This window comes from Lipotes vexillifer, unplaced genomic scaffold, assembly GCF_000442215.2.
Source record: "Lipotes vexillifer unplaced genomic scaffold, Lipotes_vexillifer_v1.1 scaffold419, whole genome shotgun sequence".
In the NCBI taxonomy this organism is placed as follows: Eukaryota; Metazoa; Chordata; class Mammalia; order Artiodactyla; family Lipotidae; genus Lipotes; species Lipotes vexillifer.
Genome location: NW_006786333.1, coordinates 692478 through 710230, shown reverse-complemented (window position 1 = coordinate 710230; position 17753 = coordinate 692478). Strand labels below are relative to the sequence as shown.

Sequence of the window (17753 nt, the reverse complement as noted above, 5' to 3'; positions counted from 1 at the left end):
CTTTCCCTCTGCTCACTCAGCAGCCAGAGTTATCCTTTAGAAACTCAAATGAGAGGGAACAATCTGTTCAAAATCTTCCAGTGGCTTCCCACATCACTCGGAGTAAAAGCTAAAGTCCTCAGAGTGACCAACACGATCCGACTCTGCGTCTCTTCTCTGCTGTCATCTCCACCCCTCTCCTGGCTCCCTCTGCTTCAGCTACTTGAGTCTCCTCTCTGTCTGCAAGCGCTCCAGATACATCCCCGCCTCAGGACCTTTGTATGAGCTATTACCTCTAGCTGGATGCGCTGCCCATTTACAGGCACTGCTCACTCCCTTGCCGCCTTGAGTTTCTGTCCACATCCTACCCTGTTTAACCTCTGAGCAGCTGGTATAATAGCAGTTCCCGCCACCCTGCCCCCTGCCTAATCTTCCTTGCCCTTCATTTTTTTTTTTAAGGCGCTGAACACAGTGGGACTCATATCCTTGTCTCCGTTCAGTCCCTTGTCTTGTTCTCACATGTCCTGTTCACAGCTCTATCCGCAGTACCTAGAACAGTACCTGACACTTCAGAGGAGCTCAGATCTTTGAATTTAATGAATTAGTGAGTGATTCACTTACGCTTGACTGGAGGAAGGGTTTTGCTGATTGACTGTGTCTATGTAAAGGTGAGTATTTGAGTGAAAAACATGAGGAGAAGAGACACATGGAGGGAAGGAGGGTGGAAGAAGAGGGTGGCAGTGGTAAGGATTCAAAGTGACAAGTGGCAGGTCCGCTCACAGCAGGAAGACAGCGGTGATGAAGCCCTCCTTTGGGGAGGTCAGGCAGACCTCTGAGGCTCCGGAGCTCCTTGGTTGGGGGTGGCTGGGTCGGGGGGAAGGCATGTCTGTGTGCGCATACCGTCCTAGGGCTCCCAGCTGTTTGAAGAGCAAGAGAGTGAGACAGATGAATGGTTAGGAGGCTGTTTCCATAGGATCCAGAGCTTTTGGGGGACGATGTCAGGGTCAGTCACGGGTGTGGTTTGTCAGAGCAGACCCTCAAGGAACCACGAGGCCAGGGTTGTCCTCTTGAATGTTTGAGTCACTCAGGATGTTGTCTGTTTTGGAGAATCCAGAGGAAGACTCCGAGTCGAGTGCCTTGGTCCTGGGTGAATGGAAAGATTGATCTGGAGGCAAGTGACAACGGAGAGGCCTGGGAGATCTGAAAGCATTTTGAAAGTGAGATATGACAAGATTTGTGAAAAAACCCAGGACAGTGACATCTGGTTGTTGTTGTTGTTTTCTTTTGCGGTACGCGGGCCTCTCACCGTCGCGGCCTCTCCCGTTGCGGAGCACAGGCTCCGGAAGCGCAGGCTCAGCGGCCATGGCTCACGGGCCCAGCCACTCCGCGGCACGTGGGATCTTCCCGGACCGGGGCACGAACCTGTGTACCCCGCATTGGCAGGCAGACTCCCAACCACTGCGCCACCAGGGAAGCCCCACATCTGGTTGTTTTGAGTCTTTGCTTTTCCAATGCCCAGCACACTGCCAGACATATTGCTGAAGTCCAGTAAATGTTTATTGAACAAATGAACAAACCTCAGTGGAAGAAAGGAATCTGTAAGGGGATGGAAGGACAGTGGGAAGGAGCTAGGGGACGCCAACTGTGCTTTAAAGTGGAGGGGAAAAGGGCAGACCTTCAAACTGTTTGCAAAGGAAGTGGGGTCGGCAGGAAAAACTCCACGTCACTTCAGGAGGAGCGCCCTCTTCTAACAGTTAAAATGGGTAATACATATCTGTTTATTTATGAGCAACTGCTATATAGAAGGTGCTGGAATGAAAAAGAATAACTGCAGATCTGCCTGAGGAGGTGGGAAAGATTCATTCCAAGACAAACATCTAAAACTCCCTTCCTATTTGCATAGCCTGCTTCATTAAATAGGGCAATTAAAATAGCTCATAATACAGGGGGAAAAAAAAACTAGTTTGGTGCTAATATTAAATTTGATACAAATGACCTACCATTTAATTTCAAACACCAAAGGATTTACAGGTTTGAAGCAAATCAGCCCCTCATTATCTAGCACAATTTCTGAAAACTGAACTATACTCCACCTGCATACCTCACAATTTATTCACTATGTGTTTGTTGAGACAGGTACAGTCCAGGTGCTGGTGATACAAAGATGGATAAAGACGTTGTTTTTCCTTTAAAAGGAGAGAGGCAGGAAAAGAAGCTATTACAAATCAGAAGGGCAAGGTTAATGTCATAAAGGAGGGGCTGGCTGATCAGCTGCAGTCAGGGATTGGGAAAGGGAAATCAGGGAGAGTTCCCTCCAGAAGAAATGGTTGAGTTGGTCAAAGATGGGGAAAAGAGTGTTCTAGGCATGAAATGGAAATGTCCACGGGACTGGAGTGTGCTGCAGGTACCTGGTGGGGGGTGATGAGGCTGGAGGTAGAGGCCTGGGTCAGGGCGTGAAGGGCCTGTGGATAATGGAGAGGGGGGGGCTATTTAAAAATTGCAAGGGGAACAGCAAATCAGTTTTGTGTTTTAGAAAAACCCCTTGGTTCTGGGGGATGGGCTATTGAGCAGGGTGGATTTGAGAGTGTCAAGGTTTTTCTTTTTTCTTTTTAATTTTAATTTTATTTTTGGCTGCATTGGGTCTTCATTGCTGTGTGCGGGCTTTCTCTAGTTGCGGTGAGCAGGGGCTACTTTTCATTGCGGTGCGCAGGCTTCTCACTGTGGTGGCTTCTCTTGCTGTGGAGCACAGGCTCTAGGCGCACGGGCTTCAGTCGTTGTGGCGCGTGGGCTCAGTAGTCGTGGCTCTTGGGCTCTAGGGCTCAGGCTCAGTAGTTGTGACGCACGGGCTTAGTTGCTCTGCGACATGTGGGATCTTCCCAGACCAGAGCTCGAACCCGTGTCCCCTGCACTGGCAGGTGGATTCTTAACCACTGTGCCACCAGGGAAGTCCCGAGCCTGAAGATTTCAGGCAGGGAGACCAATTAGGAGACTTCTGCAAATAAGAAAAGATGAGGGGAGTATTATTCAGCCATAAAAAAGAAAATCCTGCCATTTGTAACAACATGGATGGACCTTGAAGGTATTAAGCTAAGTGAAATAAGTCAGAGAAAGACAAATATTGGATGACCTCAGTTATATACTCCTCTCACCTCCCCCCCCACCCCCAAAAAACCCACCTCATACAGAAATGGAGCAGATTGGTTGTTGCCAAAGGCAGCGGGTTGGGGGTGGGTGGGTGAAGTGGGTGAAGAAGGTCAAGGTACAAACTTCCACTTATAAACAAGTCCTGAGGATAGACTGCACAGCATGGTGACTATAGTTTATAACACTGTATTATATATTTGAAAGTTGCTAAGAGACTAGATCTTAAAAGTTCTCATCACAAGGAAAAAAAAATAACTATGTGTGGTTATGGATGTTAACTAGACTTATTGTGGTGATGATTTTACAGTATATACACATATCAAATCATTATGTTGTATACCTGAAACTAAGATAATGTCAATTATATCTCAATTTAAAAAGTCAGGACTGAACACAGGCAATCAGAATGTGAATGGAAGAGGGGGTGATGAGATCAAGAGCTATTTAGAATAGTAAGATCTTGGTGGCCATTTTTTTTTTTTTTTGCGGTACGCGGGCCTCCCACCACTGGGGCCCCTTCCGTCGCAGAGCACAGGCTCCGGATGCGCAGGCCCAGCAGCCACGGCTCACCAGCCCAGCCGTTCCGTGGTATAGTGCGATCTTCCCGGACCGGGGCACCAACCCGTGTCCCCTGCATTGGCAGGCTGACTCGCAACCACTGCACCACCAGGGAAGCCGTGCAGTGTAGTCTTGAATTCAACATTTGTACCCGTTGTTGAGTGTTTAACATCTCTGGGCAAATTTTATTTCAGCTATGAAGCCATTTAAAACCAAGTATTGAAATAAACTAAACAGAACCAGACTTCACCAAATATTAAACCAAGATTTTAAAAGAATAATAAAATATATCCAATCATGTTTTTCATAGAAACTTGTAGGAAGAACAAAAATATTTTGGTAACATTAATACATAAAACAATTATTTAAAAATATTATTTCATCATCTTATACAATTTCTATTTTTATAACATACTCAGTACATTAATGTGGTAACACATATGTGTAATTGATAAAAATTGCATACAGTAGTCCCCTCTTATCCACAGTGGACACGTTCCAAAACCCCCAGTGGATGTGTGAAACTGTGTATAGTACTGAACCTTATATATACTATGTTTTTTCCTATACATACATACCTATGATAAAGTTTAACTTGTAAATTGGGCACAGTAAAAGATGATAATAACTAATAGTAAAATAGAACTATTATGAAATACACTATAATAAAAGTTGTGTGAACGTGATCTCTCCAAATGTCTTACTTTACTGTACTCGCCCTTCTTGTGATGATGTGAGATGATAAAATGCCAGTGTGATGGGATGGAATGAGGTAAATGACATAGGCATTGTGACATAGTGTTAGGCTTCTGACTCTAAGTCAGAAGGAGGATCATCTGCTTGGGTGATCCTGGGTCATCTAGCCGTGATGATGGTGAAGGTTGGATCTCAGGAGCAGGTGATGTCTGTGGTTGGGGATTCTGGGATGGAGCAGGTGGTGTGAGATTTTATCATACTACTCAGAGTGGCACACAATGTAAAACTTGTGAACTGTTTATTTCTGGAATTTTCCATATAACATTTTTGGACCTCAATTGACTGAGGTAACTGAAACTGAGGAAAGCAAGACCACAGATAAGGGGGGACTTCTGTTCAATAAAATTAATAAAAAATAAATAATAGGGGTATGTGTTCAGAGTGTTTTACTCTTGGGGTGAGCTGTTAATGCATGTGGCCTGCATGATAAAGACCAAAGCCCTATTCAAGGCATACAGGACTCCTTAAGATCTAGTCATGTCTGGCGCTATGATTCCCATCACATGGGACTTCTTGCAGTCCTTTAACCCACTGTACGCTTTTATCAGACTCTGCAACCTCACATAGACTTTGTGTATATATTGCCTTCTACTTTCGGTGCCTGCTTCTGCTTATCTGACGCCAGTTCATTTTGAAAACACACTTCTTAAGTCACCTTTCTGAAGTCTTCCTGGACACTTAGAGATTTAAATTTACTTCCCCTGTGATGCCTCTTTGCCTTTGACATCCTTTAGAAATTGTCCTTATTATTGTTAAATAGCTATTTATTTTCACATCTGTCTCCCTTCTGGACTGCTAGCTGCTTGGAGACTGTTCTGACTTTTCTTCTTTGAATCTATAATACTTAAACACCAAAAATATTTACTATATTGATTTGTATTGAGTTGCAGTGCACATTCTAGATATATTTCCATTCAAATTAGCTGAAATACACAACCAGGAACTGGCTCCACATCAAATTTCCCCCTATGTATGGCTCAACATTCAAGAGATTATACATAAAAATATGATTTTATTTCTCTTTTCCTTGATAAAGCCCTCTGAAACCAAAGCAAAGGCGATTGGAAAGGTTGATGATCTTCTTGAATTGTACATGGGAATTCGAGATATCGATTTAGGTAAGATTATACTATTTAAAAAAGTCTTATGTCTTAATTTGATGGAACTTAATGCTTATTTGTGTCTTGCTTGCATTTATTGTCACGTATATTTTTCAAGATAAATAGTATCTGTGTAGTGATGAAAAGCATAATGAAAATGAAGATAAATAAAAAGGAAAAGAACACCTGGCCCTTACCCCTTATTAGTTGTGAGGCCTCAAAGCCAAGTCAACTTTCCTAAACGTCAGGGTTTTTTTTTTTTTTTTTTTTACAGGAAAATGTTCATTTTATCTATTTTTTTAAATTGAAGTATAGTTGATTTACAATATTGTGTTAGTTTCAGGTGTACAGCAAAGTGATTTAGTTATATATATATATATATTTTTCAGATTCTTTTCCATTATAGGTTATTATAAGATATTGAATATAGTTCCCTGTTCTATATAGTAAATCCTTGTTGTTTATCTATTTTATGTATAGTAGTGTGTATCTATTAATCCCAAACTCCTAATTTATCCCTCCGCCCCTTTTTCCCTTTGGTAACTGTAAATTTGTTTTCTATGTCTGTGAGTCTGTTTCTGTTTTGTAAATTAGTTCATTTGTATTATTTTTTAGATTTTACATATAAGTGATATCATATTTTTCTTTATCTTACTTCCACCCATGTCGTTGCAAATGGCAATATTTCATTCTTTTTTTATGGCTGAGTAGTAGTATATCTATATCTATCACATCTTCTTTATCCATTCATCTGCCAATGGACACTTACATTGCTTCCATGTCTTGGCTATTGTAAATAGTGCTGCTATGAACATTGGTGTGCATGTATCTTTTTGAATTAGAGTTTTCATATTTTCCAGTATATGCCCAGTAGTGGGATTGCAGGATCATATGGTAGCTCTATATTTAGTTTTTTAAGGAACCTCCATACTGTTTTCCAAGTGGCTGCACCAATTTACATTCCCACCAACAATGTAGGAGGGTTCCTTTTTCTCCACACCCTCCCCAGCACTTATTATTTGTAGACTTTATTTTTGGCTGTGCTGTGCAGCATGCGGAATCTTAGTTTTCTGACCAGGGATTGAAACCATGCCCCTTGCATTGGGAGCACAGAGTCTTAACCACTGGACTGCCAGGGAAGTCCCCTATTATTTGTAGACTTTTTGATGATGGCCATTCTGACTGATGTGAGGTGATAACTCATTGTAATTTTGATTTGCATTTCTCTAATAATTAGTGATGTTGAGCATCTCTTCATGTGCCTGTTGACCACCTGTATGTCTTCTTTGGAAAAATGCCTATTTAGGTTTTCTGCCCAGTTTTTGATTGGGTTGTTTGTTTTTTTGGTATTGAGTTGTATAGGCTGTTTTAAACTTCAGTTTTTAACCTATAAATAATATTTCCTACATGAGCAGTTTTATGGATTTAAAAAATATATATGATGACAGATGTTAACTAGACTTACTGTGGTGATGATTTCATAATATATACATATATTAAAATATATATGAAAAAAATTTGTAAATGATACATATGAAAAGTATTTAATACATCAGATTTAATGGACAAATTATGTATTTATTACAGTATTAAAGTTGTGCCCCATTTAATAAGATTACTGAAACCTTGTGAACAATGAATCAAATATGAAGAAAGCAGACACACTTGGCATGTGACGAACAAGGGCATTTGAGCAGTTGAATTTCTGTGTATTTCTTTATTTTATTTTTAAAAAAATTTATTTATTTTATTTTTGGCTGTGGTGGGTCTTCGTTGCTGCATACGGGCTTTCTCTAGTTGCAGTGAGCAGGGCTACTCTTCGTTGCAGTGTGCAGGTGTCTCATTGCGGTGGCTTCTCTTGTTGTGGAGCATGGGCTCTAGGTGTGCGGGCTTCAGTAGTTGTGGCTCACGGGCTCTAGAGCACAGGCTCAGTAGTTGTGGTGCATGGGCTTAGTTGCTCCACAGCATGTGGGATCTTCCCGGACCAGGGCTCGAACCCATGTCCCCTGCATTAGCAGGCGGATTCTTAACCACTGCGCCACCAGGGAAGCCCTCTGTGTATTTCTTATGTCATCATTAGGATGTCAGTATCTTGATCTCTCAGTTAAAACTCTATCCATTGCAAATAACAAATGAAACAAAACAAAACTCAACAAATGGAATTCCAACTGGCTCAAGGGAATGTTAAGCCAGGGAAATATTCTGGTACTTATAGCTGAAAATTCCAGAGGTAGATCTTGGCTTCAAAAATGGTTAGAACTGGAGTTCTCACGCTGTCATCAGGATGTGGTTTCTCTTCTCTCAATTCTGGCTTCATTTCAGATCCCCATGGTATCCCCTGGCAGCTTCAGGCCCTCCCTCATAGAGCCCAAATGACAGCTATGGCTCCACGCTCTACATCTTCTTGGTGGCAAGCACAGTGGGAGAGATGGAGGGCCTTTTCCAAGTCATTCAAACAAAATGCTCAGGATCGTCTCTGATTGTCTCAAGTGAATTAGTCATAGAGGCCAGGGAGGTGGTTAGGTCTGGGTGAAATGCTCTACCTATGCAACAGAGAGTGACTCTGAAATACAAGGGCTGAGATTGTGAAGGGCCTGGTCCCTCCAGTGTAGAAGCAAGATGATAAATGTTCCCTTAAAAAGGGCAGGTGGATGCTGGGTGGGGAAAGAGCGAATGAGCATGCTAGTGGTGGGGTGTGTGCCTGCATGCATCTGTGTGTGTGGGCATGGGTGAATTTGTATCAGGAACTTAATAAATTTTTTAAAGTCAAAGACTGGGACTATTTTATTTACTTGCTACCAGAGAAAGTATTTTACTTTACATTAGCTAGAAGTATTTAAAACTCATTCTTCCTTTTCTACTTCCACTCATTTTCCTTTTTCCTTACAGAGTTTATTCTTATTTTTTTCTAGCCTATCTGAACTTTAAAAATAAAATTTTTATGTTGGCTGTGCAGATGATGTCTGTAATTGAAAAAAGTGATACTCTTTTCTAGCTCCTTTAAAAGAAATATAAAATTTGCATATAATAGATCCTTGCTACACACGACACGAAGTTAAAGCTGAGATGATCCTATAGAAAGCAAGTGTTTTAAAATGTTTCTCCCAACCTGTTTGTATTTGGAAAAATAAAGAGATTTGCATAAATGATGTGGGCCTGTGACAGTTATGCATATTAACTTGCAAATGAGAGTAAAGGGGATTTAGATATGGTAGTGCTCTTAAACTCCGGTAGTATTTGTTAGGAAAGTAGTATGAAATATCTCTATTCAATTGAGAAGTTTTAAAATTGTATACTGTATATATTTTATAAGATTCAGGAACTAGGGTATCAGTTGCTGGATCTTGAGCTTTAGGAGAATCATACTTTTCAAAGGTGAGAACTTAAAGCAGTGCTTAACTTTAGAACTTAATTTTGGGCATAGGTCTTATAGCTACTTAAGTATAAATTGGGCATAATTAAACAAATCATATTTAATAATAAATCTTTTGTTATTAAAATATACAAACATACAGGGCAGAGTGTTGGGCAATGGTACAAGTAATTATAAATGAATTAAGAAAGTTCTTTTTTTGTAGACTTACTTAATTACATTTTTGGCTGTGTTGGGTCTTCGTTGCTGTGCGCGGGTTTTTCTAGTTGTGGCGAGCGGGGGGTTACTCTTCGTTGCGGTGCACAGGCTTCTCATTGCGATGGCTTCTCTTGTTGCTGGGCACAGGCTCTAGGCGTGCAGGCTTCAGTAATTGTGGCACGCGGGCTTCAGTAGTTGTGACTCGTGGGCTCTAGAGCGCAGGCTCAGTAGTTGTGGCGCATGGGCTTAGTTGCTTCGCGGCATGTGGGATCTTCCTGGACCAGGGCTTGAACCTGTGTGCCCTGCGTTGGCAGGCAGATTCTTAACCACTGCGACACAAGGGAAGCCCAAGAAAGTTCTTTAAAGATCAATTTTCTTTCACTCTGACAAATTCAGAGCACTAAACATTCCTCACAAATTCCTTGTAAATTAACTAGTAATCCCTTTATAAAGTTAATTAATCAAATTCCTCCAATGGCATAAAAATCATTATTATTATTATACATGATTAGCAATGTGATTAGTCACCTAGGGAGGTAAAGTTTAAGGAAAGTAAGTATTTTGAGAATGTGAACCATTGTTGAATTAGGAATTTCTCTCATTATTCAGATCTGATTAGCATGAAATATGACTCACAAATATGACACTGATTCAACAGACAAATGAATATATTTACTTGTTTGTATTCCAAGCATTTCTTAGCTTTCAGAAATGTTGTCTTAATGCAAATTACATTGATATCACGTTATATTCAAGTTAATATGTTTTTGTTAGAAAACTTAAAAAGTAATATGGCAATAAAATGACTAAAACCCAAAACACTATCCTCAAAAAAGGATTGGGATGTATTTACCATTTGAACATGGAAAACAATTCAAATGGGTTTATGTATAAGTAACCCTGAAGGGGATAGTGCTTCATTTGGTTGTAAAGTTGTGAACTATTTCACAACCAACCCAATGCCAGCCAATGTGGCTTGCCTTGGAATGTTACCCATGGGGGAAAATGGTTTCTGGAAGATTTTGAGGCCTGTAAGACCCTAGATGGGATTGACCTAACTTAAAGGAAAGTTGTGTCATATGTTTCTTCATGAATATTTAAGGCCATTGTGTAAATTGTATACGGAACTACACTATTTTCTGATGATATCAACTTAGGAGTTTGGAGATCATCCCAGCATCTTCAGAATTTTAGGATTTCTAATTTATAAAGAGATCCGGGGTGGGGGGAACCTTCAAGATGGCAGAGGAGTAACAGTTGGAGATCACCTTCCTCCCCCAAAATACATCAAAAATACATCTACATGTGGAACAACTCCCACAGAACACTTACTGAATGCTGGCAGAAGACTTCAGACTTCCCAAAAGGCAGAAACTCCCCCACGTACCTGGGTAGGGCAAAAGAAAAAAGAAAACACAGAGGCAAAAGAATAAGGATGGGACCTGCAACTCTGGGACGGAACTGTGAAGGAGGAAAAGTTTCCACACACTAGGAAGACCCTTCACTGGTGGAGACGGGCGGTGGTGGTGGGGGGCGGCGGTGGGTGGGGGGAAAGATTCGGAGCCACGGAGGAGAGAGCAGCAACAGGGGTGCGGAGGGCAAAGCGGAGAGATTCCTGCACAGAGGATCAGTGCTGACCAGCACTCACCAGCCTGAGAGGCTTGTCTGCTTACACACTGGGGTGGGTGGGGGCTGGGAGCTGAGGCTCGAGCTCTGGAGGTCAGATCCCAGGGAGAGGACACAGCGAAGGGAGCTAGTGTGCCATAGCTAGCAGGAAGGGAGTCTGGGAAAAAGTCTGGACATGCCTAAAAGGCAAGAGACCATTGTTTCAGGGTGTGCGAGGAGAAGGGGATTCCTTCCCTGTCTGCCCACAGAAGGCAGAGAACTGCCTAAACAAGCTCCAGAGATGGGCGCGAGCCGCGGCTGTCAGCGCAGACCCCAGAGACTGGCATGAAACGCTAAGGCTGCTGCTGCCGCCACCAAGAAGCCCGTGTGCAAACACAGGTCACTGTCCATACCACCTCGGGAGCCTGTGCAGCCTGCCACAGCCAGGGACCCGGGATCCAGGGGCACCTTCCCTGGGAGAACACACAGTGCACCTCAGGCTGTTGCAACATCATGGTGGCCTCTGCCGCCACAGGCTCGCCCTGCATTTCAATTATAACCACTGTACCCCTCCCTCCCCCTGGCCTGAGTGAACCAGAGAACCCTAATCAGCCGCTTCTTTAACCCTGTCCTGTCTGGGTGGAAACAGAAGCCCTCCGGCGACCTACACGCAGAGGTGGGGCCAAAACCAAAGCTGAACCCCAGGAGCTGTGCGAACAAAGAAGAGAAAGGGAACTCTCTCTGTGCAGCATCAGGAGCAGTGGATTAAATCTCCACAATCAACTTGATGTACCCTGCATCTGTCGAATACCTGAATAGACAACGAATCAACCCAGAACTGAAGCGGTGGACTTTGCGAGCAGCTGTAGACTTGGGGTTTGCTGTCTGCGACTGACTTGTTTCTGATTTTTATGTTTATCTTAGTATAGATTTGGCACAGTATAGTTTTTGGCACTTTTTATCATTAGTGGATTTGTTTATTGGTTTGGTTGCTCTCTTCTTTTTTTAATTACTTTTTAATTTTTAAATTTTAATTATTTTATTTTATTTTTCTTTTCTTTCTTTCTTATTTTCTCCCTTTTCTTCTGAGCCATGTGGCTGACAGGGTCTTGGTGCTCCGGCCTGGTGTCAGGCCTGAGCTTGTGAGGTGGGAGAGCCGAGTTGAGGACATTGAACCACCAGAACCCTCCCGGCCTCATGTAATATCAGTCAGCGAGAGCTCTCCCAGAGATCTCCTTCTCAACACTAAGACCTAATTCCACCAACGGCCAGCAAGCTCCAGTGCTGGATGCCCCATGCCAAACAACTAGCAAGACAGCAACACAACCCCACCCATTAGCAGAGAGGCTACCTAAAATCATACTAAATCAAGACACCCAAAACTGGATGCAACCCTGCCCAAGAGAAGACGAGATCCAGCCCCACCCACCAGAATACAGGCACCACTCCCTCCATCAGGAAGCCTACACAAGCCACTGAACCAACCTTACCCACTGGGGGCAGACACCAAAACCAATGAGAACTACGAACTTGCAGCCTGTGGAAAGGAGACCCCAAACAGAGTAAGTTAAGCAAAATGAGAAGAGAGAGAAATATGCAGCAGATGAAGGAGCAAAGTAGAAAACCCACCAGACCAAACAAATGAAGAGGAAATAGGCAGACTACCTGAAAAAGAATTCAGAGTAATGATAGTAAAGATGATCCAAAATCTTGGAAATAGAATGGAGAAAATACAAGAAACATTTAACAAGGACTTAGAAGAACTAAAGAGCAAGCAAACAGTGATGAACAACACAATAAATGAAATTAAAAATTCACTAGAAGGAATCAGTAGCAGAATAACTGTGGCAGAAGAATGGATAAGTGACCTGGAAGATAAAATAGTGGAAATAACTACTGCAGAGCAGAATAAAGAAAAAAGAATGAAAAGATTGAGGACAGTCTCAGAGACTTGTGGGAAAACATTAAACGCACCAACATTCGAATTATAGGGGTACCAAAAGAAGAAGAGGAAAAGAAAGGGTCTGAGAAAATGTAGAGATTATAGTTGAAAACTTCCCTAACATGGGAAAGGAAATAGTCAATCAAGTCCAGGAAGTGCAGAGAGTCCTATACAGGATAAATCCAAGGAGAAACACGCCAAGACACATATTAATCAAACTATCAAAAATTAAATACAAAGAAAAATATTAAAAGCAGCAAGGGAAAAGCAGCAAATAACATACAAGGGAGTCCCCATAAGGTTAACAGTTGATTTTTCAGCAGAAACTCTGCAAGCCAGAAGGAAGTAGCAAGACATATTTAAAGTGATGAAAGGGAAAAACCTACACCCAGGATTACTCTACCCAGCAAGGATCTCATTCAGATTCAACAGAGAAATTAAAACCTTTACAGAGAAGCAAGAGCTAAGAGAATCCAGCACCAAGAAACCAACTATACAACAAATGCTAAAGAGACTTCTCTAGGCAGGAAACACAAGAAAAGGAAAAGACCTACAAAAACAAACCCAAAACAGTGAACAAAAGGGTAATAGGAACATATATATTGATAATTACCTTAAACGTGTATTGATTAAATGCTCCAGCCAAAAGACATAGACTGGCTGAATGGATACAAAAACAAGACCCGTATATATGCTGTCTGTAAGAGATCCACTTCAGACCCAGGGACACATACAGACTGAAAGTGAGGGGATGGGAAAAGATATTCCATGCAAATGGAAATGCAAAGAAAGCTGGAGTAGCAATTCTCATATCAGACAAAATAGACTTTAAAACAAAGACTATTACAAGAGACAAAGAAGGACACTACATAATGATCAAGGGATCAATCCAAGAAGAAGATATAACAGTTGTAAATATTTATGCACCCAACATAGGAGCACCCGAATACATAAGACAAATGCTAACAGCCATAAAAGGGGAAATTGACAGTAACACAATCATAGTAGGGTACTTTAACACCCCACTTTCACCAATGGACAGATCATCCAAAAGGAAAATAAATAAGGAAACACAAGCTTTAAATGACACATTAAAGAAGGTGGACTTAACTGATATTTGTAGGACATTCCATCCAAAGACAACAGAATACACTTTCTTCTCAAGGACTCATGGAACATTCTCCAGGATAGATCATATCTTAGGGCACAAATCAAGCCTTGATAAATTTAAGAAAATTGAAATCGTATCAAGTATCTTTTCTGAACACAATGCTATGGGACTAGATATCAATTACAGGAAAAAACTGTAAAAAATACAAACACATGGAGGCTAAAAATACGCTCCTAAATAACCAAAAGGTCACTGAAGATATCAAAGAGGAAATAAAATAATACCTGAAAAAATTACAATGAAAACACAATGACCCAAAACCTATGGGATGTAACAAAAGCAGTTCTAAAAGGGAAGTTTATAGCAATACAATCCTACCTCAAGAAATATCTCAAATAAACAACCTAACCTTACACCTAAAGCAATTAGAGAAAGAAGAACAAAAATACCCCAGAGTTAGCAGAAGGAAAGAAATCATAAAGATCAGATCAGAAATAACTGAAAAAGGAATGAAGGAAACAATATCAAAGATCAATAAAGCTAAAAGCTTGTTCTTTGAGAAGATAAACAAAATTGATAAACCATTAGCCAGACTCATCAAGAAAAAAAGGGAGAAGACTCAAATCAACAGAATCAGAAATGAAAAAGGAGCAGTAACAACGGACACTGCAGAAATACAAAGGATCATGACGGATTACTACAAGCAACTCTATGCCAATAAAATGGGCCACCTGGAAGAAATGGACAAATTCTTAGAAAAGCACAGCCTTCTGAGACTGAACCAAGAAGAAATAGAAAATATAAACAGACCAATCACAAGCACTGAAATTGAAACTGTGATTAAAAATCTTGCAACATACAAAAGGCCAGGACCAGATGGCTTCACAGGCGAATTCTTTCAAGTATTTAGAGAAGAGCTAACACCTATCCTTCTCAAATTCTTCCAAAATATAGCAGAGGGAGGAACACTCCCAAACTCATTCTACGAGGCCACCATCACCCTGATACCAAAACCAGACAAAGATGTCACAAAGAAAATTACAAGCCAATATCACTGATGAACATAGATGCAAAACTCCTCAACAAAATACTAGCAAACAGAATCCAACAGCACGTTAAAAGGATCATACAACATGATCAAGTGGAGTTTATCCCAGGAATGCAAGAATTCTTCAATATACCCAAATCAATCAATGTGATATACCATATTAAAAAACTGAAGGATAAAAACCCTATGATCATCTCAATAGATGCAGAAAAAGCTTTTAACAAAATTCAACAGCCATTTATGATAAAAACCTTCCAGAAAGTAGGCATAGAGGGAACTTACCTCAACATAATAAAGACCATATGTGAGAAACCCACAGCCAGCATTGTTCTCAGTGGTGAAAACCTGAAACCATTTCCTCTAAAATCAGGAACAAGACAAGGTTGCCCACTCTCACCACTATTATTCAACATAGGTTTGGAAGTTTTAGCCACAGCAGTCAGAAAAGAAAAAGAAATAAAAGGAATCCAAATTGGAAAAGAATTAAAGCTGTCAGTGTTTGAAGATGACATCATACTATACGTACAGAATCCTAAAGACACTACCAGAAAACTACTAGAGCTAATCAATGAATTTGGTAAAGTAGCAGGATACACAATTAATGCACAGAAATCTCATGCATTCCTATACACTAATGATGAAAAATCTGAAAGAGAAATTAAGAAAACACTCCCATTTACCATTGTAACAAAAAGAATAAAATACCTAGCAATAAACCTACCTACGGAGATAAAAGAACTGTATGCAGAAAACTACAAGACACTGATGAAAGAAATTAAAGATGATACAAACAGATGGAGAGATATACCGTGTTCTTGGATTGGAAGAATCAACATTGTGAAAATGACTCTACTACCCAAAGCAGTCTACAGACTCAATGCAGTCCCTATCAAACTACCAGTGGCATTTTTCACAGAACTAGAACAAAAAATTTCACAATTTGTATGGAAACACAAAAGACCCCAAATAGCCAAAGCAATCTTGAGAAAGAAAAACGGACCTGGAGGAATCAGGCTCCTGGACTTCAGACTCTACTACAAAGCTACAGTAATCAAGACAGTATGGTACTCGCACAGAAACAGAAATATAGATCAATGGAATAGGATAGAAAGCCCAGAGATAAACCCACGCACATATGGTCACCTTATCTTTGATAAAGGAGGCAGTAATGTACAGTGGAGAAAGGACAGCCTCTTCAATAAGTGGTGCTGGGAAAACTGGACAGGTACATATAAAAGTATGAGATTAGATCACTCCCTAGCACCATACACAAAAATAAGCTGAAAATGGATTAAAGACCTAAATGTAAGGCCAGAAACTATCAAACTCTTAGAGGAAAACGTAGGCAGAATGCTCTATGACATAAGTCACAGCAAGATCCTTTTTGACCCACCTCCTAGAGAAATGGAAATAAAAACAGAAATAAACAAATGGGACCTAATGAAACTTAAAGGCTTTTGCACAGCAAAGGAAACCATAAGCAAGATGAAAAAACAACCCTCAGAATGGGAGTAAATACTTGCAAATGAAGCAACTGACAAAGGATTAATCTCCAAAATATACAAGCAGCTCATGCGGCTCAATATCAAAAAAACAAACCAATCCGAAAATGGGCAGAAGACGTAAATAGACATTTCTCCAAAGAAGATATACAGATTGCCAACAAACACATGAAAGGATGATCAACATCACTAATCATTAGAGAAATGCAAATCAAAACTGCAATTGAGGCATCACCTCACACCAGTCAGAATGGTCATCATGAAAAAATCTACAAACAATAAATGCTGGAGAGGGTGTGGAGAAAAGGGAACCCTCTTGCACTGTTGGTGGGAATGTAAATTGATATAGTCACTATGGAGAACGGTATGGAGATTCCTTAAAAAACTAAAAATATAACTACTATATTACAATCCCACTACTGGGTATATACCCTGAGAAAACCATAATTCAAAGAGTCATGTACCACAGTGTTCATTGCAGCACTATTTAGAATAGGTGGTACATGGAAGCAACCTAAGTGTTCATCAACAGATGAATGGATAAAGAAGATGTGGCACATATATACAATGGAATATTACTCAGCCATAAAAAGAAACAAAATTGAGTTATTTGTAGTGAGGTGGATGGACCTAGAGTCTGTCATACAGAGTGAAGTTAAGCCAGAAAGAGAAAATACCATACGCTAACACATATATATGGAATCTAAAAAAAAAGAAAAAGGTTCTGAAGAATCTAGGGGCAGGACAGTAATAAATACGCAGACGTAGAGAACGGACCTGAGGGCATGGGGAGGGGGAAGGGTAAGCTGGGACAAAGAGAGATAGTAGCATTGACATATACACTACCAAATGTAAAATTGATAGGTAGTGGGAAGCAGCTACATAGCACAGGGAGATCAGCTCGGTGCTTTGTGACCACCTAGAGGGGTGGGATAGGGAGAGTGGGAGGGAGACGCAAGAGGGAGGGGATATGGGGATATATATACGTATAGCTGATTCACTTTGTTATACAGCAGAAACTAACACAACATTGTAAAGCAATTATACTCCAATAAAGATGTTAAAAAATTAATGTTATTGCTAATGAAGTTTATCATTATAAAAGTAAAAATGAAAATCCTTAAAAAAAGAAGAGATCCAGAAATATGTGGAAAGGAAATTTGAATGATAGTTTCTCAGTAATGTTTTCCTGTAAAATCGTTTATAGGTCTTTTAAACGTATATGATAATGTTATTTAGAGGTTATTACATTTTTTCCTGGGATGATTTCTTTTTTCACTGAATTCAAAACAGTGAACACTATGGGAAGTCATCCTTCTCAGATAAAGCCAATGAAATTTTGGAAATAGATTTTTCTTAAACATTCTGTATTGCCTGTAGTTTTTGATGTTTGACTAATGTGTGAGTTGCTTGAAATGGGTTGACATTTATGAAAAG

At 40.5% G+C, this 17753-nt stretch overlaps 1 protein-coding gene across 1 annotated transcript in view; it reads left to right on the top strand.

Moving 5' to 3' along the window:
• The window catches only part of GIPC2 (GIPC PDZ domain containing family member 2), an 85588-nt gene that overhangs the window by 58231 nt on the left and 9604 nt on the right, over positions 1–17753 (top strand). Inside the window, exon 5 of the mRNA XM_007458707.1 lies at positions 5474–5555. Coding sequence (XP_007458769.1) covers positions 5474–5555 — 82 coding nt within the window. The remainder of the gene's footprint in view (positions 1–5473; positions 5556–17753) is intronic.